The 26,474-nt window shown below is 56.4% G+C and overlaps 1 protein-coding gene across 3 annotated transcripts; it reads right to left on the bottom strand.

The window, feature by feature from the left end:
• Positions 1 to 929: 929 nt before the first annotated feature.
• On the bottom strand, positions 930 to 16,046 carry Mettl22 (methyltransferase 22, Kin17 lysine). Of its 3 annotated transcripts, XM_048789190.1 has the most exons (12): positions 15,768 to 15,825; positions 15,628 to 15,669; positions 15,293 to 15,431; positions 12,596 to 12,979; positions 10,239 to 10,279; positions 10,004 to 10,148; positions 6,753 to 6,824; positions 5,590 to 5,643; positions 4,505 to 4,585; positions 4,298 to 4,400; positions 2,368 to 2,536; positions 930 to 1,038 (listed from the first exon to the last, which is right to left on the bottom strand). In XM_048789190.1, exons 3-12 carry the CDS (start codon positions 15,396 to 15,398, stop codon positions 1,003 to 1,005), a joined length of 1,191 nt encoding a protein of 396 aa, XP_048645147.1. In that variant the 5' UTR covers positions 15,399 to 15,431; positions 15,628 to 15,669; positions 15,768 to 15,825; the 3' UTR covers positions 930 to 1,002. The 3 variants fall into 3 exon arrangements, with proteins under 3 accessions (XP_048645147.1, XP_015346232.1, XP_015346233.1); XM_015490746.2 differs by lacking the exons at positions 15,628 to 15,669; positions 15,768 to 15,825 and adding an exon at positions 15,921 to 16,046; XM_015490747.2 differs by lacking the exon at positions 15,628 to 15,669.
• Positions 16,047 to 26,474: the final 10,428 nt, after the last annotated feature.

The raw sequence follows: 26,474 nt of genomic DNA, 5'->3' as shown, positions 1-26,474 counted from the left end.
TCCCGTGCCTCTATCATTATGTCAAAAGGAGCCAGCACTAGGCAGAACTAAGATGAAGGAACAGAGAACAGCTCACTCCACAGTGAGTGCGAGGCCCTGCTCTGGGCCGGGCGGCGCTCGGGAGGCAGAGCTGCTTCAGACAAACCAGGCCCCTGGCCCCACGGGGTTTCCTCTTGAAGCCTTGGTCATCTCAACTGTGCAATGGGTTTAACCCGCTGCTGACTGATTTGCTGGAAAGGTAACATGACCCTGGACTTGCAAACGCCTGGCCTGGGGATAAGCCGATGACTGGGGCACGTGAGTGCAGGAACTGGCCCCGGCTGCTCGGGAGAAGCAGCTGTGGGCAGGCACAGCTGGACAGGAAAAGGCAGATGTGCTCCCGGGGCAGGCGGGAAGGGCTGTGCTGGACCCTGGTGACAGGGCACAGCAGGGGCAAGGCAGGGAGTGCCAAGGGTGGGGCAGGAGGGGCGGTGAGAGGGACCAAGAGGAGCGCAGAGAGGGGAGCGGGCACAGACACAGCGTACCCACCATGCACAGGTGGAGAGGGAGGCCCAGGGCAGGCAGGAACAGGTCCCCGGGAACACGGAGCCTGGGAGGAGATGAGCTTCCCTGCCCAGAGCTGTTAGGGCAGTTTCCATCATGGCACTGAAGACACTGGTGAAACTCAGAGAGGAAGGGAAGGACCACGCACTGCCAGGCCCAGCCAGGGGGTGCGCCTGGGGGCCACAGAGACCACGCACTCGCCAAGCAGCCCCAGGACTCCCTGACCCCAGTGCCCAGCAAGAGGCCCATGGGCCTGAGTCGACTCCCACGCAGAGCAACCAGGCTCTCTGGCTGCTGCTGGGAGGCAGCGACAGGCCCCAGAAATCCACGTGGGGCCACCTAAGGCACATTTACCATGTGAAAATGACAGGACCTCGGACGATGACTGCGTGAGCTTCTGGTTTTATTAGAAGCAGATCATGGGAACGGCTGAGCCGCCAGGCCTGGCCCAGGCCCTGGTCACGCTGCTGGTTCTGCAACGATCTTCCAGAGCTCCTGCAAGAGAGGAGGGACAGGCTCCTGAGCTGTGCGGGTGATGCCACCACAGCTCCAGGGGTGGCACAGAGCCGGCACAGGGGCGCGAGCTTCTGCCTACCCTCTGGAGCTCTGCACTGTTCCTGGGCCTCACTGGGCAGGGAGGCTGGGTGGACAAAGGCCAGCCAGCTGAAAGGGCATCAGGATGTCACGTGATTGCAGGGACCAGGGGGATGGCAGCAGGTCACCACAACCTCTCCACTGGGGAAGCCTCCATGTTCGGTGGCTGCCGAGTTCCCCAAGGAGCTGGCTTTCTGGTCACGTGACACACTCTGACGGCCAGCAGGTGGACATGCAGGCACACAGCATGCTCTTGGTACCAGCCTCACGGGTCCTCACGAGCAGACCAGCTGGGTCTGCGTGGAGCTGCCCAGTGGTGGCCGGGCAGCGAGCAGGCCTTTCTGAACCACCACCCGTGACCCAGACAAATGCAGGGCTGCCTCTGCTCGGGAAGCGGACAGGGAGCATGAGAGCTGGCTCTGTCCCCAGCCTCCCCTTTCCAGAGAAAGAGGCCACAGCCAAAGGGCAGAGAGAACAAAAGATGCAGACTCTCCACCCCGCACTCCCAGGAGCCCAGCCCTGGCCACTGGAGGGTGACTCTGGACCTGCGGCTATTCCCTAAGTGCTGGGTTGAAAAGCTGTAATAAGAAGTGACATGGCAATAGGATTAAGTCCCCAGTGCTGCCACTTCCTGCCAGGGTGACTCATCTGCCTCGGCTGTTGCCGTGAGCGTCAGGCAGGTAGGTGGTGGACGAGAGGTGCTTAGCAAGGTGCCCGGCACGTGAGGCTCTCACCTCAGGGTGGTCGTGAGAGGCCTGATGTGAGGGGCCCCGCTGTGCCTGGGCCAGAGCGGCCAGCGGCGATGACACCGGGCTGCAGTCTGTCTCCACAGAGCACATGCAGGGCCTGTGCTGGGCTCTGGGGCCCCAGCTCCCCTCCACTGACTCCAGCTCCCAAGTCCTGCCAGGGCCTTGCCTCCTCTGGATCTGAACTGCCCACAGGGAAAGACACTGCTAAAAAGCCAGGTGAAGGTCTGCTGCCCAGGCCACCGTGGGACGTGGCCGTTATGAAGCAAGGGTCTGCGTGGGGGCTGCCCATTTAAAATAAAATTTTATTTTATTAAATAAAAATAAAAACCGCTGGAGATGTAGCATAGTGCAGGTTCTGCTGCAGAGGGCACCACGTCTGCAGCCACCACTGGACTACGGGGCGGGGGCCTGGGTGCGAGGGTTGGGTCCATCACCGCTTCTGCCTGGCACAGCAGCCTCAGCTTCACGCCACAGGACCTACCAGCTGCCGGATGCGCTCGTAGACGAGGAGCTGTGGGAAGGAGGCCTCCACAGGCTCCACCATGAAGCGCAGCTTGCCGGGGGCCAGCTTCTCCAGGGCATGCAGGGAGGAGCGGAAGTGGTCGTAGGCTTCACAGGTGACGTCCAGGTGTCGCAGCGTGAAGTTGAGCCTGCAGGCAGCCAGCACACAGCCACCACCCTCGGGCTGTCACTTCCTCAGCCTTTTCCTGCTGCCCCACCCCTCTCATTTTTTAACTGAGTGACTATTATGTGCAAAGCATTTTAGCAAATGCCCTCCTGGATCTTCCCGAAACTGGTTACCAGCTCCATTTTACAGATGTGGACACTGAGGCTTAGGAAGCTGGTCGTGTGTCCATGATCACACCCCTGGAAAGACAGGCTCCGACTGTGAGCTGCTGAAAACTGGCCAAGGGAAGACTTATCAGCCAGTCTCTGCAGGTGCTGCCACCTGTCCTGCCTGCAGCCAGCACAGAACCCAGCAGAGTGGCCCTGTGACTACCTATGGATTAACGGGAGAGGCCACAGCAGAGGCAGGTGCACTCTGGGAGCACAGCCGAGCGCAATGACATGGCCAGGAAGTTGCTGGGTTACGGAGGTGAGAGAGAGAAGGAGGGAGAGAGAGGGCAGGACTTCAGAACTGAGTTTCCCAACCCTCTCTTCTGCACCTTTCCAAAACAGAATCTGCAAGATGATTTGGCTTGAAATTCAAGCTCTTCATCTCTTTCGCAAATCTTTTATTATGAAAAATCATGTTAGGTGCAGTGGCGCACACCTGAAATCCCAGACACTTGGGAGGCTCAGGCAGGAGGATCTCAAGTTTGAGGCCAACCTCAGCATCTTAGAGACCCTGTTTTAAATAAAAATAAAAACTGCTAGCGGCAAGGTGCCCCAGAGTTCAAACCCCAGTGCTAAACACTGTTTTTTCTTTTTCTTTTCTCGTTTTTTAAATCACAAACATGCAAAAGGAGGACAGCACATAAACCATGATGGACCCATCACCCAGCTTCAGCACTGTCACCCGAGGGCAGTGTGTCCCCTCCGCTCTCCGAGGCCCTCCTCACAACAGCCCCCTCCCAGATGAACAAGCACTTCCCTGTAAACAGTCAGCGCAACTCCAAACACTAAGGACCCTCCGCCAGGACACTTCCTGGTGACCTTTCAGCATGCCTCGCGACCCCTTCTGGTAACGGCTCCCCTCCTGGTCTGACCAACGCCAGATCCCAACGAGGCCGGGCTGGCATGTCTCTGGACGGGGCCCTCGGCACCACCGGCACAAACGATGCTGCCACGAGTGTGCAAGAACCTACGGTTCTGGGCAAAAGTCTCGTGCAGGGAGGTGAAGCCGAAGCCTGTGTCACTCAGCAGGTGACCTCCGTGAGTGCAGCCACCTCTCCACCTGCGTTCACCACCAGACACTTAGCTTCTCATTTTAGGGTTTTTCATTTTTTTGGCACCGGGATTGAACCCAAGGGCACCGACCCCTGAGACCCGTCCCCAGCCCTGTTTTGCATTTTATTTAGAGACAGGTGTCACTGAGGTGCTTAGTGCCTCGCCGTTGCTGAGGCTGGCTCTGAACTCACAATCCTCCTGCCCCAGCCTCCCGAGAGCCACTGGGATTACAGGTGGGTGCTACCACGCCTGGCGAAAAATGTCTTCTTTTCATAAAAACTCAAAACACAAGCAACGCCAACGGTAGCAGACAAGGGTCTTGTCACAACCTAGCAGGGGCCTGGATAGTCCCCTGATGCTGTCAGTTTCCTTCCTCATCTGCAGACGGGGACCCAGGGGACTGGGAAAGGTGCTGTGTCAGGGACTAGCCTGGCCCGGGACCAGCAGGAGCTGGACAGGGCATGACCTGTGGAGTGCGTCAGTGCAGGGGAGACCCGCTACAGGCCCCGTGCCCCGCTTACCTCTTCTCCACAGACAGGATGGCCGTGCAGGTGTTCTTCAGCCTGTGGGCGAGGCGGGAGAGCGTGGCGAACAGTGCGTCCGTGAGGTCATCATCGTAGAACACTGCGGAAGGGACAGCGCTGGGGAGGCAGGGCAGAGTGGAGGCGTAAGGTGCTCCACCCCCCAGGTGAGGACAGGGACACGGTGACCATGCAGAGCTCGCTCACCTTCAGCTGCAAACAGCACAGTGGTGTGATCGTACAGGTCAGCGATGTCCCCTTCCGACCAGCTGAAGGGGGCCTCAGGGTCTGCCAGAGAAAGGGGAGGGCCTGGGCTCAATCCTGTCTCTGCCAGCCACCAACTCTTACTGGAAGATGACCCAAAGGAGCTTCAGGAGACAGGGTTGGGCAGCTCAGCGCAGGGGGCACTGCCGGCCACACCTGAGTCCCAGCTCCCAGCTTCAGGGCCCCTGGGGACAGCTGTAGTGTATTGAGGGCCAGTGAGGGCCAGTGACAGGCAGGCAGATCCCAACCTCCCCTCCCCCTCAGCCAGCCATCTATGAGCTGTCTTCCGTGCCCTGTCCAGGGCTTTCCTGCCCATTCACTTGCTGTGTGACCCACTCTCTGGGTTTTGTTTCTGTGCACATAGAAAGGGGCCAGCACTTCTCCCATGGGGTTGCTGGAAGGGTCAAGGGACCCACAGTATGCAGGGCACTCGGCAGGTGACAGGTCCTCAGGGATGGTCCCCCCACCTGCGGGAGCCTCTGTAAAGACCAAGCACCAGGGTCTGAAGTAGTTTGTAAGGAAATTCTGAGGACTCTTCCCCCCAGTGGGTCTCCCAGAACCACCACCTGCTGGGAGATGGCGGATGCCCGAGGTCAGTAGCCCTGCCCAGTACCAGCTATGTGACCCAGGGAAGGCAGCACTCGGGTTTTTTCAAAAAATATTTGTTTTAGTTGTAGTTGGACACAATACCTTACTTATTTTTATGTGGTAATGAGGGTCGAACCCAGGGCCTTGCACGTGCTAGGCAAGCGCTCTACCACTGAGCCCCAGTCCCAAGACCCAGGGGTTTTGACGCCCAATACATGGTGGCACTGGGAAGTCTGGAAACGGCATGGACATGACGTGCCTGACACACGGCAGGTGCTCAGTAACCAACAAATGACACCCACTGGCAGTGGAGAGACCCTGCCTGGCTGTTGGGGCTTGGTGGCAGCCGGGCTCTGCTGCTCAATCAACACGGCGCCCATGCCGTGCCCTGGGTGCTGCCGAGGACCCCTGAGCCCAGGCCGGCACCCGAGGAAACACACCTGTGCAGAAGCCGTCCTTCAGCCAGTCCAGCTCCTTGACCTTAACCACTCCACCTGTGAGAACAGACACAGAGGGCCCAGCTGCAGGCTGGCCGCATGGCGGGGCACCCACCACCCACCACCCACCACCCACCCGGCCCTTTCCCTTGCTCCTTCACTCCCCTCTGCATTTTTTGAGTGTGAAGTGTCAGCAACCATACAGCAACCATAGAGACAGGAAAAATAACAGCTTGACTCCTGGCCCCTGCTGTCGGGGACCAGCCACCTAAGGGGTGACTGCTGTGGTCAGGGCAATGCTGCAAGGCAAGGGGGAGGGGACCGGACTGGTGTGTGAGGCAGCGAGGGCAGGAGGGCGAGGGCAGGAGGGCGTGGAGCACGCTGTCGGTCCTCCCTGCCTTCAGGGCGCTCAGCATCGTCTCGCATCACCTCTCGGGGAGGCAAGGGGCCTGGCCACCAGGCTCACGTCTAGTGGGTGGGCAACACCAGGCAGCCAGCCAACAAGCAAGGGTTAAGTGCAGTGTCACGGGAGTGCTGTTTGAGTTGGAGAGTCCAGGCAGAGGGACAGCCTGGAGGGCCAGAGTGGGGGCCGGACCAGCAAGGAGTTCACCTCGATGCCTTAGGGTGGGCAAACCTGGGGGGCCTGAGGCCTGGGGGTGGAGGGTACCGCAGGTTGCTCAGGTCTGTCTGCCTGGCAGTCCAGCCAGGCCACTGTGTATACTCCTCCTGCAGGCTGTGCAGGGACTGGGCAGCTGGGCAGATGCCGCTGGGACCTCCTGGCAGAGGGCAGAGTGTAGCCTGGGTAGCGAGCCCTGGCTGGAGAGGCGCAAGAGAGCAGGAGCGACCCCCTGGCCTGAGGGATCCTGAGGGCTGGGGGGGCAGCACTTGCAACTCTGCAAGGCCACACTGGGTGCCACGTGGAGGACAGCAGGACAGGTCAGAAGAGGAGCTAGAAAGATGAGGCGGGGGACCATGTCCAGGCCAGAAGAAGCTGGGGAGGATGTGGCCGTGTGCGGAGGTGAGGAGCCCCAGGACAGAGCACTGTGCCCCGGAGCTGAGTGGAGCCTGCTCCTCCATCCACCCAGCCTCCTCCTCCACCTCCCAGCGTCCCCATCCCAGCCTCTTCTGCCTGACAAACAGGAACCTCCCTCAGAGCTGGGCCTCACCTCCGGCAGCAGCCAGGTGGCTGTTGAGGGCAACGTTTCGCTGGCACATCGCCAGGAGGTCTGCACCAACGTCTGGAAGGACAAACATGCTGGCTGTTAGGACACAGCTCCAGGGCTGTGCCAGCAGAGCGGCCACCAAGATCACCACCCAGACACTAGAGCTGCGCTGTCCCTTGAGTTCCATGCCCAGACCACACAGGGGCACCTGGGCTCTTTCCCACTGTCTTCCCTACGTGAGAATCCTGTCCTGGAGGACACAGCGCTGTGGGTGTGCCCAGAGGCGGGGTGAGTGCCCATCCCTGAGTATGCAAAGCAGACATGGCACTTCCCTGCGTGTTCACAGCCATCCGGGGCAGCAGCATTCCCATGTCACAGACTGAGCAAGTCACCTAACTAGTGGGAGCAGGAGCTGGGATCCAATTCCAGGGTCTCTGACACTCCAGAAAACCGGCTGGAGTCAGAGGGCGAATGACAGTCACTGGAGATGCAGCAGGCTGTGACCAGCAAGGGACTCTCATGCCCAGTCACTGCTGGGGGCCTGCTGCTCAGACAGACGACATTTCTCACATCTCAGCGGGACCAATACAGTGGATTCTCACTGAGGGAAGCAGCACTTTGCAAAAAATCAATCTTCACTAGGAGAATGCACGAGTGGAGCACAGGACGTCTCGCCATCGGCAATGCTCAACCCACCCTGCCACCTCGACCCCTGGGACCAGACGGTGCGTGCTGGAGGCCACACGGAGCCTAGTGCAGGGAGCTTGCTCAGCCAAGGCTCAGACCCAACCCTTGTCCTGGCCACTGAGGAAAGGGGACATTGCAGGCAGTGCAGGACTGCTTCAACAGGTGTTTTTAAAATACTTATTTTTTAGTTGTAGTTTATTTTTATGTGGTGCTGAGGATTAAACCCAGGTGAGTGCTCTACTGCTGAGCCACAACCCAGCCCTCAACAGTTTCTGTTTTATGCTGCAGGGATAAGCCAGGGCCTGTGCTTGCTAAGCTCCCTTTCTGCCACTGAGCAACACCCCCAGAACCCCAGCTTTTAAATCCTCGTGGTAGTTTTTGTTACAAGAGATCTTACAAGGGATTCTAACAATACCGCGCAGTAGGAGCATGGAGCCCTGGAGAAGCCACGTCACCCCTCTGCAGAGACTGCTCTGGGGAACAGTCTGATATACCTGCCTGTGATCAAGGCACCGCACCCTGAACCAGGAGGTCTGAGTCAAGGGTCTTGGCTGTCATCAGCAGCGTGACCATGAGCTTGGACCAGCCATTCAACCTTAGCCTCAGTGTGCCCCTCTGGACAAAGGGAATGAAACTTGGCTCTCTGGCTGTCACTGTTAAGTTACAATTAGGCACTCATCATGTGGCTGACCATCAGGGCCTTGCTAACTGTGACATGCCACCTAAGTGAAGTTCTCTTCTCTATGTTGGAGATTTTTTCTCTCAGGATAAGACAATTTGATGCTATTTTGCTACTAGGCACCAGGCACCCAGTGATGCTCCTGGCTTGCAATTTACATGAAACTGTCAAGAGGCAGCACTCAGGTGGCTGGTCAACCCCTGCCAGTGGCTGACTCAGCATTATGAGTGCCAGGTCATTCCAACTCCCTCCCCACCTCAGAAGCAAAAGTCTGTGCCGTGAAAACCTTCACTAGGAAGCAACAAAATGCAAACCCCATCAGCAAATCCTCTCTCTGCCCAGCAGACACTACAGGTTTGAAGTAGGGTAATCATGCTCATTTGACCCTCTCACAGCAGGGCACTCTGGCATGGCTAGCTCCGCCAGCAGCACCCACCCGTGTCACTTTGCTGGTCCTGACCACTGCACTATGGTTGTGTAAGATGTTATCAATGGGATTAGATGCGAGGTGCCCCCAAAAGCTCATGTGTGAGACAATGCAAGAATGTTCAGAGGTGAAGAATGGACTGTGGGAGCTGAAATCCAACCAGCAGGCTAATCCACTGACTGTAAGGGATTAGCTGGCTGGTACCTGGGCAGGCTGGGGGTGGCTGGAGGAAGCGGGCGGCTGGGGTGTGCCAGGGTTTATATTCCACCCCTGGTGAGTGGAACTCACTCTCTGCCTCCTAAGTGCCGCGTCCTGAGCTGCTTTCCTCCTCAACACTCTCCCGCCATGATACGCTGCCTCACCTTGGGCCCAGAGCTATGGAGCTGGCCAACCGTGGACTGAATCTCTGAAACTGTGAGCCAAAACAGTTTTCCTCCTCTGTGTTGTTCTTGTCAGGTCTTTTGGTCACAGTGGTGGAAAAGCTGACTAAAACAAGTATATGGCACTTTGCAGAGTATTTTAGTGACTTCTGTGTTAGTCTAATGAGATTTCAAAATAATAATAAAAAGAAATCAGCTGACAACAAGGAGCACCAGCGTAAGACAAGTCCCTCCCTCTCCAGGAAACCTGGCCCAATGGGTATCAGATGGCACAAAAGGAATCCGAACACGCAAAGGCTTCACCCCAGTGTCATGAAAATGAGAGAAACACAACCACCCAAACGCTCAGCAGCTGAGGGGTTGAAAACGAGGTGAGAAAGTATCTGATTACTCAAAACCATAATTAAATAACTGCTAGTGACAGGAAAATGCTCTGAAAAATGTTTTCCAGCACCTGGCGGGACAGAGCCCCAGACACTGCATTTCAACTCTTCTCTGGGACTCTGTACATATTCCTAAAAGGAAAGAGACTGTGTGTGTGTGTGTGTGTGTGTGTGTGTGTGTGCAAGGTCGTGCACATGCAAGCAAATAAGAACAGGTTAAGCAGAGATTCTGAAGTACAAGTAGCCCGAGGGCAGGGACGTGGTTATTTTACTCACTACGGGCCTGACTACACCCACACATATACTGGGCACATGAGGTGCTGAATAAACTGCATACTGCTGCATAAATCTGGGGACTGTAAAATCATGAGTGACTTTATTTCACTAATTTCCCAACGAACAGGCAAGACGTCTGTGGTGTTTTTAAGGCTCACGAGAGGGAATATCCTCACGGTTCCTTGAGAAGTTTGTTCTTTCTAGGTGTCAACATCAAAGGGCATCAGACACTGACACCACTGATCTGGTGCCTGCTGGGCGATGCTGTAGCCACTCGTTGGGCACCGCTGGGCCACTCATTATTAAGCAAACCAGGGACTAGCCAACATCCCCTTCCCGGTGTCTCCGTCTCCTTTCCCAACAGGGTTTGCACCAACTGTGGGGACCGCCACCTCCCTGCAGCCTGAGCCAATGCCTGTTACCTGTACAATACACGGTCCGCGCCACAGTGGCTGCCACGATGCTGGCAAGCCCCGTGCCTGCTCCCAGCTCCAGCACGGTGCGTCCTTGGAAGAGGTCCCGTCTGAATAGGATGTAGTCTGCCAGGAGCAGGGCGCCCCGCCACACCTGGAGGGGAGAGAACGAGGAGCACCAGCTGATGTGAGGCTCCAGAGAAAGGCTCTTCAGGACCACAGGAAGTGGACAGGACCTACCCACCTGCTTGCCAACATCCTCCAGGGGGGTGGCCATGGTGTGCTCTGGACAGGATGGAAACCGAAAGAGAAATGCCCACTGTGAATGGGGACAGACAGAAGCCACCGGATGGCAGGGGTGGGTGGCGTGGGTGAATGGTAACCTGCCAACGCAGTCAGATGGGCACTGGGCTAGGTGTTCCAGAGAGAAGCGGACGCTCGGGCCATGCTACCAGGCAGGAGTGTGCAAGCATCCCTCGGAAGCAGGCCCCTGGCTCCCTCTCCTCACGTCACCAGGTGACCCCACCTGTGGCTGGAGACTAGGTCACAACAGCCTCATTAAACACTCGCATCTCATGAGGCCCCAAGTCCAGTACTGCATCTTTAAAACTGTACCTTGTTTATGTGCTAGTAATAACCACGGCTCATTCCAAAACCTTTCTCACACTTAGAACCATGCTAGAAGTTAACAAAATTAGTTTGAGTTCTTATCCTTTCCCAAAAGGTTGAAGAGAAGCATGTTAAGGAAGTCTAAGTGTTCCCAAGCACAACGTGAGGGCACAACACGGTAGGATACAATTCTGGTGGTGGGGAGGGCACCGAGGGTGAGAGGAGGAAGAGGAAGGGTGCCAGTCTCTGGTGCCAGATCAGAACTCCCAACCACCTCAGCAGGACCACAGGGCAACCAAGCTCAAACACACGCGGCACAGGAGGGTGGGTGGCTTCCACTGCTCATCAGACTCACACAAAACCAAACCATGATGTCACAGAAATAAGAAGGGGCCCAGGGTGGAGAGTGCAGGGCTGCAGGTGGGTGGTGCTGCCGCTCCTGGAGCCCTGGAGCCCTGAAGCCTGGCTCCTTCAGGTTCCCGTGGGCTCTTGGTGTGAGCTCCTCACTGTGCCCAGGGCTCCTGGGACCCCAACAAGGTATCCAACACAAGCCAACTACCCTGTACCCAAGCCAGGTGACAGTGACTGAGGAGTCCCCCAGGAGAGTGGGCCTGAGGACTTCTCCAGGAGAAATCTGACCAAGATCTCTGCACAGCATGCGGACTTCCCACGCGGGCTCTGAGTCCACAGCGGCCCATGCGCTGTCCGCCAGCACCCGGCTGGGCTTGACGTCACTGTCTGGAGTTACTTTCAGGATGAGATGGGAGTGTTAGGCCCAACGTGGCCATCTGGTTTGAAACCAGAACAGAAGTGCGTCCACGCCCCACCCACGGTGGTCGCGTTCTCTCCCTGTACCTGCGCTGGCCAGACACCTCTGAGCCGGGCCCAGGGCTCGCCCTCAGAGGTTCCCCTTGACCTGGGGCACCCCCACTTCACAGACACAGACGTGGTGACTGAGGCGCAGCCGGAAGGTGCTCCACAGAGAGTGAGGGCTCAAAAGCTGTGCACTCTGGGGGAGTCTCATTCAGGAATCAATAAAAAGTGGACTTCCTGGGCATTATTTCACTAAATTACCACCCAAACCCTGGAGGGCAGTATCCCTGATCCTATTCTATAGGTGCAAAAACTGAATCTCTGGGTGAGAGGACCCTGTCCATGGTCACTTGCTGGTGAGGGGTGGAGACGGGTTCAACATCCAGCCCTGCAGGGCCACGATCCAGCCCCCCATCAACCAAGGTTTGCAGAAGATGGTGCTGTAGCCCAGAATGGAACAAGACAAGCCATGACCTACGCTCAACAACTTTACCTTCTGCTCTGCCCCTGGGTGGGCCACCACACACTGGCCCTTTCCCATAGGGTTCTCAGCCTGGAGGACAGTAGATCCCAGAACATGAAATGCCCACACACTGGAGGCCAAAGCCTCACTGTGGAGTCCCGGGCTCCAGTGCCCCTCAGGGAGGCAGGGAAGTGAGGGCTGAGAGTAAAGTAAACAATCCCTGGGGCCCTGGGGCCAGCCCAGCCTGGCTGAGCCTTCACAGCCCCCCTGCCCGACACCCCAGCATGCTGAGTGAGAACCTGGACGTGGAGGCAGCAGGAGCCCGGCCTCCTGGGGGAGCCGATGGCTAAGCTGGGAGTCTTCAACAGGGATGCGTTAGGAAAGCGCCCAGGAACCCAGCACAGCACAAAGAGGCTCGCAGAGAGGAGGGCTGAAGGCGGGGTGAACTGAGCTGCGGAGGCGAGCAGAGGCCACGTCACACCCGGCCTGGCAAGCAGCCATCTGAAGCCTATCCTGAGGTAACGGGGAGCTACTGCGGAGTCCTGAGCCTGGGCCAGCAGCGGCACCGCCTGCTTCCAGCTGCGTCTGCCGTTCTGCTGCTATCCTGCCTACGCCGTCCTGGCCTGGGCCTGAGCCAGAGCCGACACTGACGCTCCTGCGCCCTGGCTGCTGCTGGGGAGCCGCCCCGGTGGCAGGAGAGACTGACCTTTATTTACCTATTCGGATGACACTGTGGGGGCAGCTCTCTGGTGCTTCGTCTCCCGTGATGTCGTCTTCCTCCTGTGTTAGAATCATGGGGTGTACCTTGTCTCTTGGAGACCCCTCCAGATCAGGATCAGAGGCAGCCCGTGGTCTCCTCACCACGTCCAAATCCCCATCCTCATCCAGCTGAGCTCCTGCCCCTTCCTGGCCAGAGGTATCAGCCCCTGCCTGGAGAGGGGAACCCTCACGGCTGTGGCCACTTCCAGGAATGGACCCTGGGCTGCCTGAGCCAGCAGGAGGGACCTCCCATGAGAGAGCATCTCTGTGATGGCCACCCTCAGCTCCCGAGTCTGTCCAAGAGTCTTGACTCCACAGAAGCTTGAACTGGGACAGGAAGACTGAAAGGCAAGACAAAACACAAATGAGCAACTCAGGGGGTGTGTTTAAAATGTCCTCTCTCTGAGAAGTCTGGTTACCACCTGGGAGAGTCTTTGAAGGCAGTGGGAGATACACTAACACCAGCAGAAAGGGCCCGTTGCATTGGGCACTGATCACTGGCTGGGCCACCACTCAGCACCAGCCACCAGGGAGAGCAGCCTCTGCTTTATGAGCACCCACATGCAGGCCAGGTCTTCTCATTTGACCCTCACCACCAAGCGAAGGAGGCACGTCAGCTCCACCTCACAGACGTGGAGATCAAGGCTGAGCCAAGCGGCCAAGGCAGCAGACAGCCTGCTGACTCCAGCAGACACCCTCTCACCACACCGCTCCGCCTCTGAAGGTCTGGAGGGTGACAGGATGTGAGATATCCCTTACCACCTGGTGACCAGAAAGTCACTGGGACAATTTCAATAAGGGCTTGTGCCAGGAGGAGTGGGCTGGAGGCAGAGGAGCAAAGATTTCCCAGAGGGTGCCCAGGGCTGAGTCCTCCGTCTTCCCAGGGGTCTGATGCCCCCAAACTTACTCATCTGCCTCAGGAGAACACGAGTGTCCACCCCTGGGGAATCCAAGGCTGTGGTTGGGCACCCTAGCTGAGTGGGCACCCAACCTGTGTTCCAGGGCTCTTCTGCCCTGAGTTCCCTTCACCCTGACTTCACGTGAGATGGAGGGTACTGGCCTCCATCTCCTCCTGGGAACCACCTGGCACCACAGGAGGCACAGCACAGGGGAGAGGCCTAAGGAGAGCCGGCCACACCTTCGTACCGCTGTCCCCTGCCTGGGGTGCCTTCCTCCACTTGATTGGAAAGATCTTTTCCGCATTTACGGCTCAGCTCCGCTGCCCCTTCCTGCGGCCCCCCACAGTACCCCAAGCTTACGCCAAAGTTTGAACAGTCACCCACCTACCCACCCCCGACAGACATTCACCAAAACTGCACTGAGTGCCATGCTGGGACTGAGGATACAAAGCAGGGGCACATTTTAGGCGTGATGATGGGGAACATTATCCAAGATTACAGATTGTGTGTGAACTCCCCTGGATTCTGCAGAACTTATCCCATGTGGCATAGATATGGCGACCATCTAATGCAGGGGTCAGCAAATTTTTCGGAGATCAACAGGTTAAATCATAAATATTTTCAGCTCTGTGGGCCACATGGTCACTGCTGCAACTAGTCCACTCTGCCACTGCAGCTATAACAACAGAAACAGTGGGCCTGGCTGTGTTTCAGTAGAACCTTATTTATGAAACCAAGCCATGGCCAGGTGCAGCCCACAAGCTGTAAAGTTTGTGACCACTGGTTAATCAACAATTTGGAACAGGAGAGAAATGGGAGTTATTAATAATCACATCAAGGGGCTGGGGTTGTGGCTCAGCGGTAGAGCGCTTGCCTGGCATGTGTGAGGCCCTGGGTACGATCCTCAGCACCATGTAAAAATGAAAAAATAAAATAAAGGTATTGACAACTAAAACTAAAAATAATTATTTAAAAAAAACACAGGGTATGTATTTAAAAAATAAATAATCACATCAAACAAACAAACAAAAAAAAACCAGTACAGGGTAACTTGAGTTGGGAGGGTCATCGGGGAACCTGTCTGAGGAGCTGAACCCTGCAGAGCCAGGGTTAGGAAGGGGAAAGCAGATGCAGGGTCTGAGGGAGAAGTTGAAGTGGCCACGGAGCTGCAAGGGAGGGAGAGTGATTGGGCAGACACGCAGGCCCAGGCTGGCTCAGGCTGGGCCTTGCAGGCCAAGACAAGGAGTCTGGACATTACTCTGAGAGCAAAGGGAAACTAATGGGAATCTGAGTCTGGAGAGTGCTGTGATTTGGTTTGCGTTTTCAAACAAACCTCTTGGCTGCTGGGAGAAGATGGGGGAAGACGTGTAGAAGAAAAGCTGAGGAGCCTGGGGTAAACAAACAGAGGAGCCAGGCAAACAGAGGTGGAGATGCTGGGCTGGGCAGAGGAACGGGGTGCAGTGACGGAACAAGCCAGCACTGGTCCCTCTGGGGACTGTGAATTTGCCGAAGGTAGAGTCTGTCTCACTTCTGTATTCCCAGCATCAAGTCCTGGGCCTGGCACAGCACAGGTTCAGGTGCTCAGGAAAGTGCAGGACCTTGATCAACAAGGGCGAGCTGACCTGGTGTGGTGAAGACGGCAACTAAACAATCTTGTCTTCCCAATCGACCCCAAAAAAGACTAATAGGGGAAAATAGAAGATGAGGTGGGAACTCTGGGGGTGCTAAGCTACTCCACCCCACCCAGGTCCTTACCAGGCTGCCCCACACCATTTAGCCGCACCATGAGGTGTCTCTGGTTTGGAGTGTAGAGGTGAACATCTGACAGCACAGTGTCACTTTTGAAGGTGACCTCATCCATGGTGGGGTCCCAGTTATTCCTGGGGAGAAGCACCTGAGAGGCAAGAACAGGTCTTCAGGAAGGCAGGTTCCGGAAGAGAGCAAGGTAACATACCCAGCCGGGGGGCCAACGACTGTGCACCACCACTATCACCAGGGTGTTCCCCTGCCAATTCCCAGTTCTAAGGAGAAAGTCTCAGAGCCTTGGCCAGGGACAAGAATCCAGCGGGAATCTGGTGTCTTGCTCGCACCCTGTCCACTGTCACAGCAACCTTCTGTCTACGGCAGGAGACCTGTGAACGGTGATGAAGTCCCGTTCTCCTCTTTCCCCCCAACTTTTCCACTATGGAAACTTTCAACAGCCAAGAAAGGCGGAGGGAGGAGAACTGACCACCACGTGCCCCGGCTTGGACACACCACAGTCACGTCCCGCCGTAGCCTTTGCCCCTCCGCCTNGGGTGGCGGCCCGCCACGGCCGCCAGGCCGCGCGGCCACGCAGGCCGGCTCGACCCTCCCCACCCTGCCACGCCCCTCAGGGACTTACCCGCCGCAGCCGGGCGGGGAGCCCACCCTACGCTCGCCGCGGTACTCAGGCGGCCGCCCTGACAGCCGGCGTGCGCAGGCGCGGCTCCATCCCTCCCGTCCCGCCCCGCGCAACCGTGGCCCCACCCACCTGCCGGCCGCGCATGCGTGTGGGGTGGCTGCTCCGGCGGCCCGCCCTGCGGTGTCTGGGAGGCGCGGCAGCTGCCAGTCCAGCGTTGCTCGCTGTGCCTGGCCTGGCAGGGGGTGTCTCTACCCGAGGGTGTGCGACCCCAACCCTCTAAAGGTGTTAAATAAGTCGCCCAAGGTCACCCAGCTCCTCAGTAGTGTTGTCTGGATTCCAGCCCAGGGTGCACAGCTCCAGAGCCTGTGCCCTTCACCCACGTGCTGGCTTATTCCATACCCCTGGTGCCACCCTGTCCTTGTCCCTAGTGCTGGTTACTATTAAGAGTTGGTATTCATCCATCCACTCCCGAAGTCTCCAACACCAGGGCCGATCCATCATTGCAGTCTTTGTGGGAGTCTAACGGACAAGAAACAAAATCCAGTGCTGGAGTGAAACTCTGAGTCAACTTGAAGGTGGTAGATGCCTGCCTTAGCTTTTTTTGTGACTGTGATCAAAATACCAAACGTGAACAACTTAGAAATAATTCAATTTTGAGCTCGCGATTTCAGAGACCGTAGTCCATGGTGGGCCAACTCCATTGCTTAGGATTCTAGGTGAGGCAGAACATAATGGCAGAAGGGCGCTGTGGAGGAAAGCGGCTCGGATGATGACTCCTGGGAAGCCGAGAGAGGGGATGCAAAGAAGATAGGGACCTACCTTCCCCAGCCAGGCCTTGCAGTTATCACCCAGTCCAGCAGTCCTGTTGTTGCCGCTGTGGACTGGAGTCCTTGCTTCCCGAATGCTGAAGTATAACACCAGAGAAGCACGCCCAGGCGAGTGGACAGTGGACAGTGGAAGCTTTATTAAAGGACAGCAGAAAAGACTTCTCCAGGAAGAAGAAGGGGACCCAAAAGGCGGAATCCGAGAAAGGGGGAGGTCTTCCCTTTTTTGTATCTGAGGTCTTCTTTTAGTCCTCCCACATCCCGGTCCTTGGTTTCCCTCCATCCTGCAGTGATAGAATGCAGGTGGGAAGGCCAGAAGGTGGGACATAGGGGGACTGGAGCAGTAGTCTGGGCAGGAAGGGCCTGGGGCAGCTTTTGATTAGCACCTCCCTGTTTGCTGGGAGCTGTTTCATTAACATTTCCTTAGGATGGGCTTTGGGCCTTGGGGACATTAACATTTCAATTTCCCCAAGTGCTCTCTGCTTCCCTGGACTCCATTCTCTATAGTGGCCTCCGTTTTCTTTATTTTATTCGATATTAGACCCAATTTACCTAACTACACTAACTACCTATCTGTAAATCTGGCTTCACTGCCTAATTATTAATTCATCGAGTAGATCAATCCACTAATTAGGTTACAGTTCTCACAACCTAATTGTTTCATCTCTGAACATTCCTGCATTGTCTAACATGAACTTTTGGGGGGCTACCTCACAACCCCCAAACCATAAAGCTCCTAATGGTTTTTGGAGGCCTTGATGTGAAACCCGTAGCCTCTGTGCATCATCCAGGGGCTCTTTGTGGGTGTTTTCTCTGTGAGCACCAGGGCTCCTGGAGAAGGGGGCCCAGAGAACACGACAGAGGGGGAGCCCTTGGGAGGCCTCAGGCCGGGGTGAACTTCATCTCTGTTGCTAAAAACAGGATGGAGCCTGCCCAGAACGAGAGGGTCATCACTGCCACATGGTCCTGGCCCATGAGCCGCAGGTTTGCAAGTGCCCAAACCTGCCTCACCCATGTTTGCCAACACTGCGGCCTTGGCCGACAACTCAGCATCCGTCTGGTCTGTACTCAACCAGGGCAGCCAAGAAAACCCCAGAGGCACATTAACAGGCACGAGGCTCAAGCAGACATGCGGACAGATGGACACTCCACACCCGTGTGCCCATGCAGGTGCCAGGACAGATACACACAAGTGTGCACCTGTAGATCCGCAGACCCCCCCCCCCAGAATTTACCGAGGGATATTTGTTCTTAACAAGTATTCATCCAGTGCCTGTCGGGTATCAGACTATCCTAGGTGCAGGGTGGGAGGGAAGGAGAGGAAGTTCCTGCCCTCATTCTGTTGGGGAAGAGGCAATGAAAGCCAGAGATACAATAGAAGCACAGTGTGCCAGGTAGCAATGGGTGTTAACGGAGAAGAGGACTGGGGAGTGCAGAGGGATCAAGTGGCCTGGCAAGAGGTGAGCGGAGGTGGGTGAAACACACAGCTGTGTCCACCACAGAACTCACAACCCAGCGAACACACGATCGGAAACACGCAGGCCAGACAGACTCGTCCACTTTGCTGGCATGAGGAAGTTCTCACAGGTGTAGAGTACTTGTGCCTGTCTGAGCGCGTGAAGACACACACACACACACACACACACAGCCTCAGCTGGCGCCCTTTGATTAATTACTTCTAAATAGATTTCTCTTTTCAAAACAGCAATGAGTCAACATCCATTTCATGGCTATTGTTGATAAAACACAGGGGGTTGATGGGGGGACCGACAACGCAAATAAGAAAAAAAAAATTATTTTGAAGGAAACAGATTGTATTTCCTGAAATCTCCTAGGACAGTACAGAAGCGAGACAGCAGGGCAGCTTGGGACCTGAGTCAGGTCCTGGCTTTCTCTCTAGTCCACTGAGAGATTTCTCAGTTTCCCCAGGGGTCTTGGACTGGTAGGGAGGGCCTGAGGGAGGTGGCGTCCTCACCCTTGGGAGATTTTGTCTTTAAACTTGGGGGAATAAAGCAAGTAGAGCGATCTTTAAAAACAAACGTCACAGTGAATTCCACACTGTAACTGCAATAAGCCAACTTTTAAAAAAATCAATACAAAAGAAACCAAGGATGGGATCAAGTCCCTCCTCTGGCTCTCGTCCACTCCCTATCTCACCTCCCACTCAGCCCCTCCAGCCCCAGCCATGATCCCCCCCAGTCCTGCACATGGGCTGTTCCGCGGGCTCAAGATGCTTTCTCCCTAGTCGCCCTCCTGCCTCACCCAGTTCCCCACCTCCTCCAGGCCTTGGCTCCGGGGTTGCCTCTGTGGAGAGGCCTCCCCTGACCATCGTATGTCCAGCAATCTCTCCGCGCCCCAGCGCTCCCTGTCCTCCCTAGCCTTCTCACTCTCTGGCAGACTAGATATTTTACCTGTTTAAGTGCTTAATGTCCACCTGCCCCACCAGACTGTGCGCTCTAGCAGGGCAGAGAGACTTGTCCACTTTGCCTGGCACATAGGAAGTGCTCAGAGCTGCAAAAGTTTGTTGAACCAAAGTGGAGAACAGCAGACTCAATGTCACTGGCCATCTCGGGGGCTCAGGTACCTCACGGAGCTGATCAGAGAGTGGCTGGGGTCTGGGAAGCTTATCACTATGACGCCAAAGTGATTCATGTCCTCACAGGCTTCCCGTCACCTTTAGGGTCAAGTTCAAACTCTCCATCTGGGTCCTGCTGACCTTTCCAGCCTCGCCTTGCTCCCAGAGGCATGGGCAGTATCCAGTCCGCTCTTCTCCCATGGTTGTATAACAGCTCTGCTGGACTTATGTCTACCAAGAATTGAAAACTACATTCCCCAGCCCTCCTTGCAACTAGCATGACCCACAGCTAAAGGGATGTGAGAGGAAGTGTCGTGGAGCCATCTGGGGACCTTTCCTTAAGAGGAGATGGTGCACCCTGGTCTCTTCTTCTTTATCCCGTCCACCATTTGTCATGTGGCCTGAAACTTGAATCTACCCTCTTGGCCCATTAGGGCCCCATCGTAAGGATGGCTGCTGGAAGCTTCCTGAAGACTTTCTGTGGCGGTCTCTGAACCGCACATAACCCACCTCCAGAAATAAAATGAATCCCAGTTGTTGCCCCATCCTCGAGGAATTGCTGGAGAAAGTACAAATTTGAAAAGTCAAATTGAACAGGCCTGATTTCAAACCAGGCTTCTTCTTGTACACGAAAGTCACTCGGAAGGACCCTGGAGGCCCTCAGAGAAACAGCAAGTCATTCTCCACACCACTGACCTTGGCAGAGAAATGCCACCAGGGAGGTGACTTTCGATGGGGAGAGATGGCTCACGGTGATTTCTCCAGCAGGCAATGATGCCAGACAAATCCGACTTACCATCACACAGACCAGTGGTGCCCACATGCAAATGTTCCCGGACCAAAGAATATCTGACACCTACTGGAGACGCCCCCAGGGCCAGAAGCAGCCCAAATCACCTCCCCCACACATCATCAAGGATGTGTTCTTCAGATCACAGTTAAGATAAAAGTGGACGTGTCTGCCCCTGTCCTGTGAAACTCATGCAGAGCTGACCTAGACCAGGGGCCATGGGTTGGGGACAGCCCTTAGCCCCTGGTGACTGTGGGATAAGCAGACTTGCCGTGTCTGCCCTCCACAGCCCACTGCAGCACCCCTGAGTGGTACCCGGGGGAACAAAGCCCGGTGGCTGGGAGCTGGTGCTCCAGGTGGGTGGTGCCGTGTCCTGTCTGCGTCCTCTGGGCGCTGGGCAGAGTGATGGAGAGTGGAGCCTTCCACATCTGGGGTATGCACCGGGTCAGGGCTCGCAATACCTCCAGGCGGGAGCCCTTCCAGACGCCTTTCCCCACGGGTGGCCCACAATGGGTGTCAGCACCGTTGGCTTCTCCAGCACTGCTTAGTGATTCTGCCCAGGCTCTCTGGGACGGCCACCTGGTCATTTCTAAGTCCGTGAGCCAGTCCTTGTTATTGATGGACTCTCCACAAACAGATGGAGAAACCAGCCTGGTAGTTTTGTGAATTTTAAAGACCACAAAGGGCTCTGGTAAGATCTAAATCAAAAGGGGACAGAGCCCGCCCCTCAAACTGAAGTAGGACAGGAGAGGCTGGACACGGGGGGAATTCTCAGGAAGCAGGTGTATTGACTACAGGGTTCCGAGGTGGCTCTCACCTAAGAACTCTTCCTCTGAACCATGATATGGACAGTCCTTGAACTTCATACCCGGTGTGGGGGGCAGGGCTCTGAGGGTCACATGACAGGGGTGTCTCATTCCATCCTCTAGACAGACAGGGGTCTCCCAAAACAAAGGAAGCTACAGACCACACTGCCTTCTGCAGATTTTTGCTGAGAGCTAATGTTCTGTGCACAAAGCTCCCTGATCGGAGGAGGAACTCACATGCCACAAACATGGTGGGGTCTCTGCTTCATTACGGTAAGGGTCTTCTGGGTGGGGGTCTCTGGCCTGCTTCAAAACTGGTGCCTGGGCTCTGAAGGGTGGCTGACTTCTGTCCTTGCAGCATCACCAACCCTTGTCACATGGGTCTGGCATTCGGGGACTGTGATTCCTAATGACAGGAAAGTATGGCTGGGATGTCAGGAAGGGGTGTGAGGAGTGGGAGGAGAGCCACCGTGGGCGATTGACGGCAGCGGGACCCAGGGCTGAGCACAGGGCAGTGGACAGGCACACTAAGCAACAATCCATCTCCTCGGCTGAGAGGCCAGCAGGGATGGTCTTGAGCTGGCTATCGGCAGAGGGGCTCGGAGGTTTTGAGCCGAGTTGTGGGATTAAAATGCACCTTGTCCTCCCGCTGCTGAAGATGGCCTTGGCCAAACGCAGTTCATGAAACCTGCTGCCCCATCGCTTCCTGGCTCAAGGCTCCAGAGGTGGGCAGGACAGGGACGTGGACACGGGATCCGCAGCGCGTGGTCCCCACCCCCTGCACCTAAACACCTGGGCCCGTGGACCACGCGGGGGAGGCGGCAGGAGGCCAAGAGCAGCCGTGGTGATGGCGCTGACCTGCTGCCCGCTGCCTGGCAGTGCCGCAGAGGAGCGCTGTGGAGCCATTTCCCACCGGGAGACGTGATCCTCAGTTTGCCAGAGTCTGGGGGAAGCCTGGGTCCAGACCAGCTGGAGGAGGACGCACTGTGGGAGGCCTGGGGACATCAGGATGGCAGCAGCAACAACGCCAGCTGTTCTCAGCCTTTGCACACCTGCCCAGTGAAGCCCCACTCCCACCTGAGCCAGGGAGTACTGGCCCCATCTGCAGCGGGGACACTAAGGCACAGGGGCTTGGTAACCCTCCAAGGGTCTCATGTGGGGAAGGCTACAGCCAGGTCTTGGACCAGGAAGTCTGGCTCCAGGGTCCAGGCCATCTGGGGCTCCAGGTCACCTGGCCACCAGGGCCTAACTCACGTGTGTTGGTATGTGCAAACCCCTCAGCAGGCCACTGGCCGTGGCCAGCCCTGGGCACTGGGTGGGGAGAGGTATGGTCAAGAGACCGCCCTTGATGCCGTTGATGCCCTTGATGGTTTGTTTTTACAACCAGTGTGGGTCATTTCTATGTTTTGTTTTTGTTTTTGTTTTTTATTTTTTTTACTGAAAATAACGATACACACACCCAAAAGTCACCCTCCACCAAGAAACACATTTGAAGGCAAGTGGGTCAAACCAGCCAACCTTTGAAATATGACTTTGTAGCCAATTTAGAAAAATAAAATCAACTATGGCCCAAAGATTCTAGAAAGACCTAGAGAAGCAATCTAGAGGGAAAACCAGTCCTCAGGAGGGTCTGGGGCTGCCAGGCCCTGCACCACACTCCTCCAGTGGAGGCCCAGAAGCACAGAACAGGACGGCTCCAGGCCAGGGGAGAGTGTGATAGACCCAACCTGATTTTCTCTTAAAATTGGGAGCCATCTCACCACAAAGCCATGAAAAGATAGTTTCGGCTTTACTATAAATTACTGCAAATTCTGAACCTGCTTGGAATGTCTGCCCGTGCCTTGAACTCACCCATGCCTGGCTCTCCGAACAGCTAGCAGCCCTCTCTGAACTTTAGTGACGCCTCACAAATCTTGGCCTTCCCTGGCCAGATAACGACCCTCTCTGAGACTCTAACGACTTTCATAAATTCTGATGTCGGGGCCAGCAAAAATGTAAACTAGCCTTTGTGTGATGCTCGGCAGAGTTCTGTTATCTGTAACCCCCCTTTGTGTAACTTTCTGGGCTATAAAGCTGGGCTGCAGGAAAGCTGCGGCGGCTGTCTTGTTCCCGTGGTTTTGGGTGGGAGAGGCAGCCCGACCGGTAGAAATAATGAGCTTGCTTTAATTTGATGTTAATTGGAGTCAGTGGTCTTTTCTTGCGTCCTGGTCTAACAAGTGACCGCAGGCAGAATGGCAGCTGAAGCCCACGGTAGGTCTTACCCTTGTTTCCAGCCTGTTGCTCTTTACAAGAAGTGCTGATGGCCACAAGTGCAATCCAAAGTCCAGCCCTACAGAGAAGGGGGCAGAAGTGGGGGCCACGCGAGCTGCCCAGCCCCCTCCACATCAGCCAAGCCCTGAGGGGGCGCTGGGGACAGAAACTGAACTAGTTCTCCATTCTGTGTGTGACAGAACTGCAGGCAGTTATCCCACCGCTTCTGGGGGCCTGAAACCGCTTTTCTTACTGGGGCCTCTGCCTTGAGGTCCTGGAAGGCCGCAGGCCCCGAGACTCCCTGACCTGACGGCGACATAGCAGAGCATGCTCACGAGGACCAGGCTTCCTGTGATCTCAGAGGGGACACCCCATTGCTCCCCCATTCTGAGACTGGGATCGGACCCAGAGACTCAGGTCCGACCCCATCACTTTTGTCCTTCCAGTCCCTTAGACGTGAGTCAGTAAGTCCAGCCCACACTGGAGGGGACAGGACCGCCCAGAGGGGGATCACTGGGGACCATGTCAGAGGCTGCCCACAGAGACAGCAAAGGACACATCCCTCCCTGAAGCAGCACGGAGCCTGCCCCCAACACAGAGGCGTGGTCCTCCTCCAGCCCGCCATCAGGTCTGCGCGTCCTAACCCCAGGCCTGTGAGCCAAGGACCGTTCCCGAGGCATGCGAGGGGCTAAGGGGGTGGGTGCTTGCCTTTCCAGCTTGGGGACCACCTTGGGAAGACCACACACTCACCCCAAAATGAATCCTAACCTCCTCATCTTTGCTTGAACACGATTTCTCAGAGTGTGGCCGATTCTGACCCCGTGCTACTGGGCAGGTGGTAAGTGAGGTGGGAAGTTGACCCCGGGTCTGTGTGCGGCAGACGGTAGGGACTCTCAGCAGGGACTCTCCTCTCCATGGCCCCAACTCCCCGTAATCTTCCATTTGGACCTTGAGGGTCCTTTTGCCCTCCCCCAGGGCTGACACAGTAGACCTTGGTATCAACTGCACAACCAGCCACCCGGGCTGGGAAGACTAGGCTCCTTTGCAGCCACTGGCCAAGTAGGGGACAGAGTGGTTCTGATGCAGACTTGCTGTGTGGGCAGGAGAAGCAGCAGCCATCCATCACCCACCTCCACAGGAGCAGTGAGGGGTGCTCCTGTGTCCTGGTGACTGCTGCCACCCCCAAGTTCACTCAGGGGGACCCTTCCCACAGCAAGATGAGGGACGAAGTCTCCACTTTGGGTGGATCTGTGTCATTACAAGGTCCCACAAAACCTGCTTAGAGTCACCCTTGGGGCTGGTTCAGCAGCAGACCCTACCTCTGCACCCTGCTGTGTGTGTTGGGGGAGGGGGACCTACCTAGGGGTTGCAAACCCGAGACAGGAAGGACATTGCCTGGTTGAGGCTCAGTTGATGATTTTTAAAGACTTTCTAGACACTATTAAGTCAATATAATACACGTGGGAAGCAGCTTCAGCAAGTGTCGTGAAGGAGGTGACGGGGCTGGAGCAGGAGAGATGCTGCGGTCCCTTCTTTCTCCTGCCCCTCTTTACCAAGGCAGGAAGACCCCTCCTCTGTGAAACCTGGCTCCTTTCTACACTTTGAGCTCCAGATGACTTCAGTCATTCCTGAGAAACAAAAGAAAACTGGTGTCTCCGCCTTTACAAATGGTAGCAGGTTGACTAGTGCCCGCCCCATGTTCCCGTTCTAACCCCCAGGACCTGGGAATGGGGCCTCATTCGGGGAGTCATCCTGGGTTCCAAGTGAACCTTAAATCCAGTGACCAATGTCCACTTAGGAGAAACAAGAGGGAGACGTGAGACAGGAAGGAAGGTCCAGTGGCAGAGCACCTGGAGACCCCGGCAGCTGGAAGAGGAAGGGGGACCCCCAGAGGCTCCAGAGAGAGTGGGGTTCTGCCAGCACCTTGACTCTGGACTTGAGGAAAAACACGAGCAGATTTCTGTTGTTTTAAATCCCCTGGTTTGTGCAACAGGAAAATCACAGAGGACCTAAAGGGCGCACTCAGCCATGCAGGGGGGCTGTGGGGTGTGTGCAAACCTTTTGCAGCTGCAGGAGGCCAGAAGGGGAGGAAGAGATCTCCAGTTCAGACCCCAGGGCTGGGCGCAGCGGAGAGTTTGCTGGGTCTGGGAAGGCCAGATGGACCCCGGGTGCTCGGAGCCCACAGGTGCAGTTGGTGTGGGTCAGAAGGACGCCCCAGGAGGACGTGTGAGGCCTTCACTTACTCTACAGCCGGTGACTGTGACAGGAGAGCCTCCTGCCGTGGACTGACCCCACCTTTCCGGTGGGGGCTTGCTTTTCCAGGCTGGTGTGTCAGCGGGGGTGTCAAGGCTGCACTGTGGACATGGCCGTGAGGAGCCATGGTGTGACCCCCGGCCCTCCACAGGCCCTCCAAGGTCTGCACCCTGCCGCCCTTCTCACCTGCCTGCCCACCTTAACGGAGTGGCCCCTGCTGCCACTGTGTGCCTGGACGCACCCCACCCCCAAAACCATCCACAGAGCCTTCCCACATCACAGGTCTTTTCAAACCTGCCGTGGTGGCTGTCGGTCCCCTCCTGGGCTGAGTTCCATGACGCAGGACTGGCAGCCCGAGTGGCAGGCCTCCTGTAAACATTTTCCAAGCCCCTCCCAGGTGCCGGGTAGTCACTAGGTGGTGGGGAGGTCAGGAAGGGAGTGACCCTCCAGCTCTGACCCCCCTCCTGGGCCGCCATGTGCGCCACAGCGCACTGTTGCTAAGTTGCAAAGCTCAGTGGATCGGGTACACATACCTGTGACGCAGGGGAAGGCACAGTGACCCCAAACTAGAAGTAAGGCGAAAAGGTGACCACAGACTGAAGCACTTGTGGAGAACCGCGTCCACCACCAATCAGGGCACAGCATGTCACAGCTCCTGAAAGCCAAAGCCGTGTGGGCGTTTGCTTTTCGGTCCACCTGTGAGACACCGGGGGTCCGTGCTTTTGCCTGGTAGGACGTTAGCCAAATCTGTGTCTCACGGCAGTTGGATCCGATTGCTGTTCCCTGCCAGGAAGTCTGGGTCTCTGTGTTCTTTTGTCCTCCTGCACAGATCTCATTAGCAAAGTAAATAAGACTTTGACACCTGCCTGCCATCGATTTTAAGAGGGCTGTTTCATGGTTTGAGGATCACAATGCCCTGTTGACAAATGCCAGGGAGAGATAAGCCCTCTGGGGCCAGAGAGCCAAGTGCGTGCAGGGGTGTCAGGGAGCTGAGCTGAGCGGGGCAGAGTGGGGGCAGAGGAGTGGCGCATCCGAATGGAAGACTGGAGATGCACC

The sequence above is a fragment of the Marmota marmota genome, unplaced genomic scaffold (assembly GCF_001458135.2).
Source record: "Marmota marmota marmota unplaced genomic scaffold, marMar, whole genome shotgun sequence".
Lineage (NCBI taxonomy): Eukaryota > Metazoa > Chordata > Mammalia > Rodentia > Sciuridae > Marmota > Marmota marmota.
The sequence above is the reverse complement of the archived record's forward strand: the minus strand, read 5'-3'. Positions and strand labels throughout refer to the sequence as shown.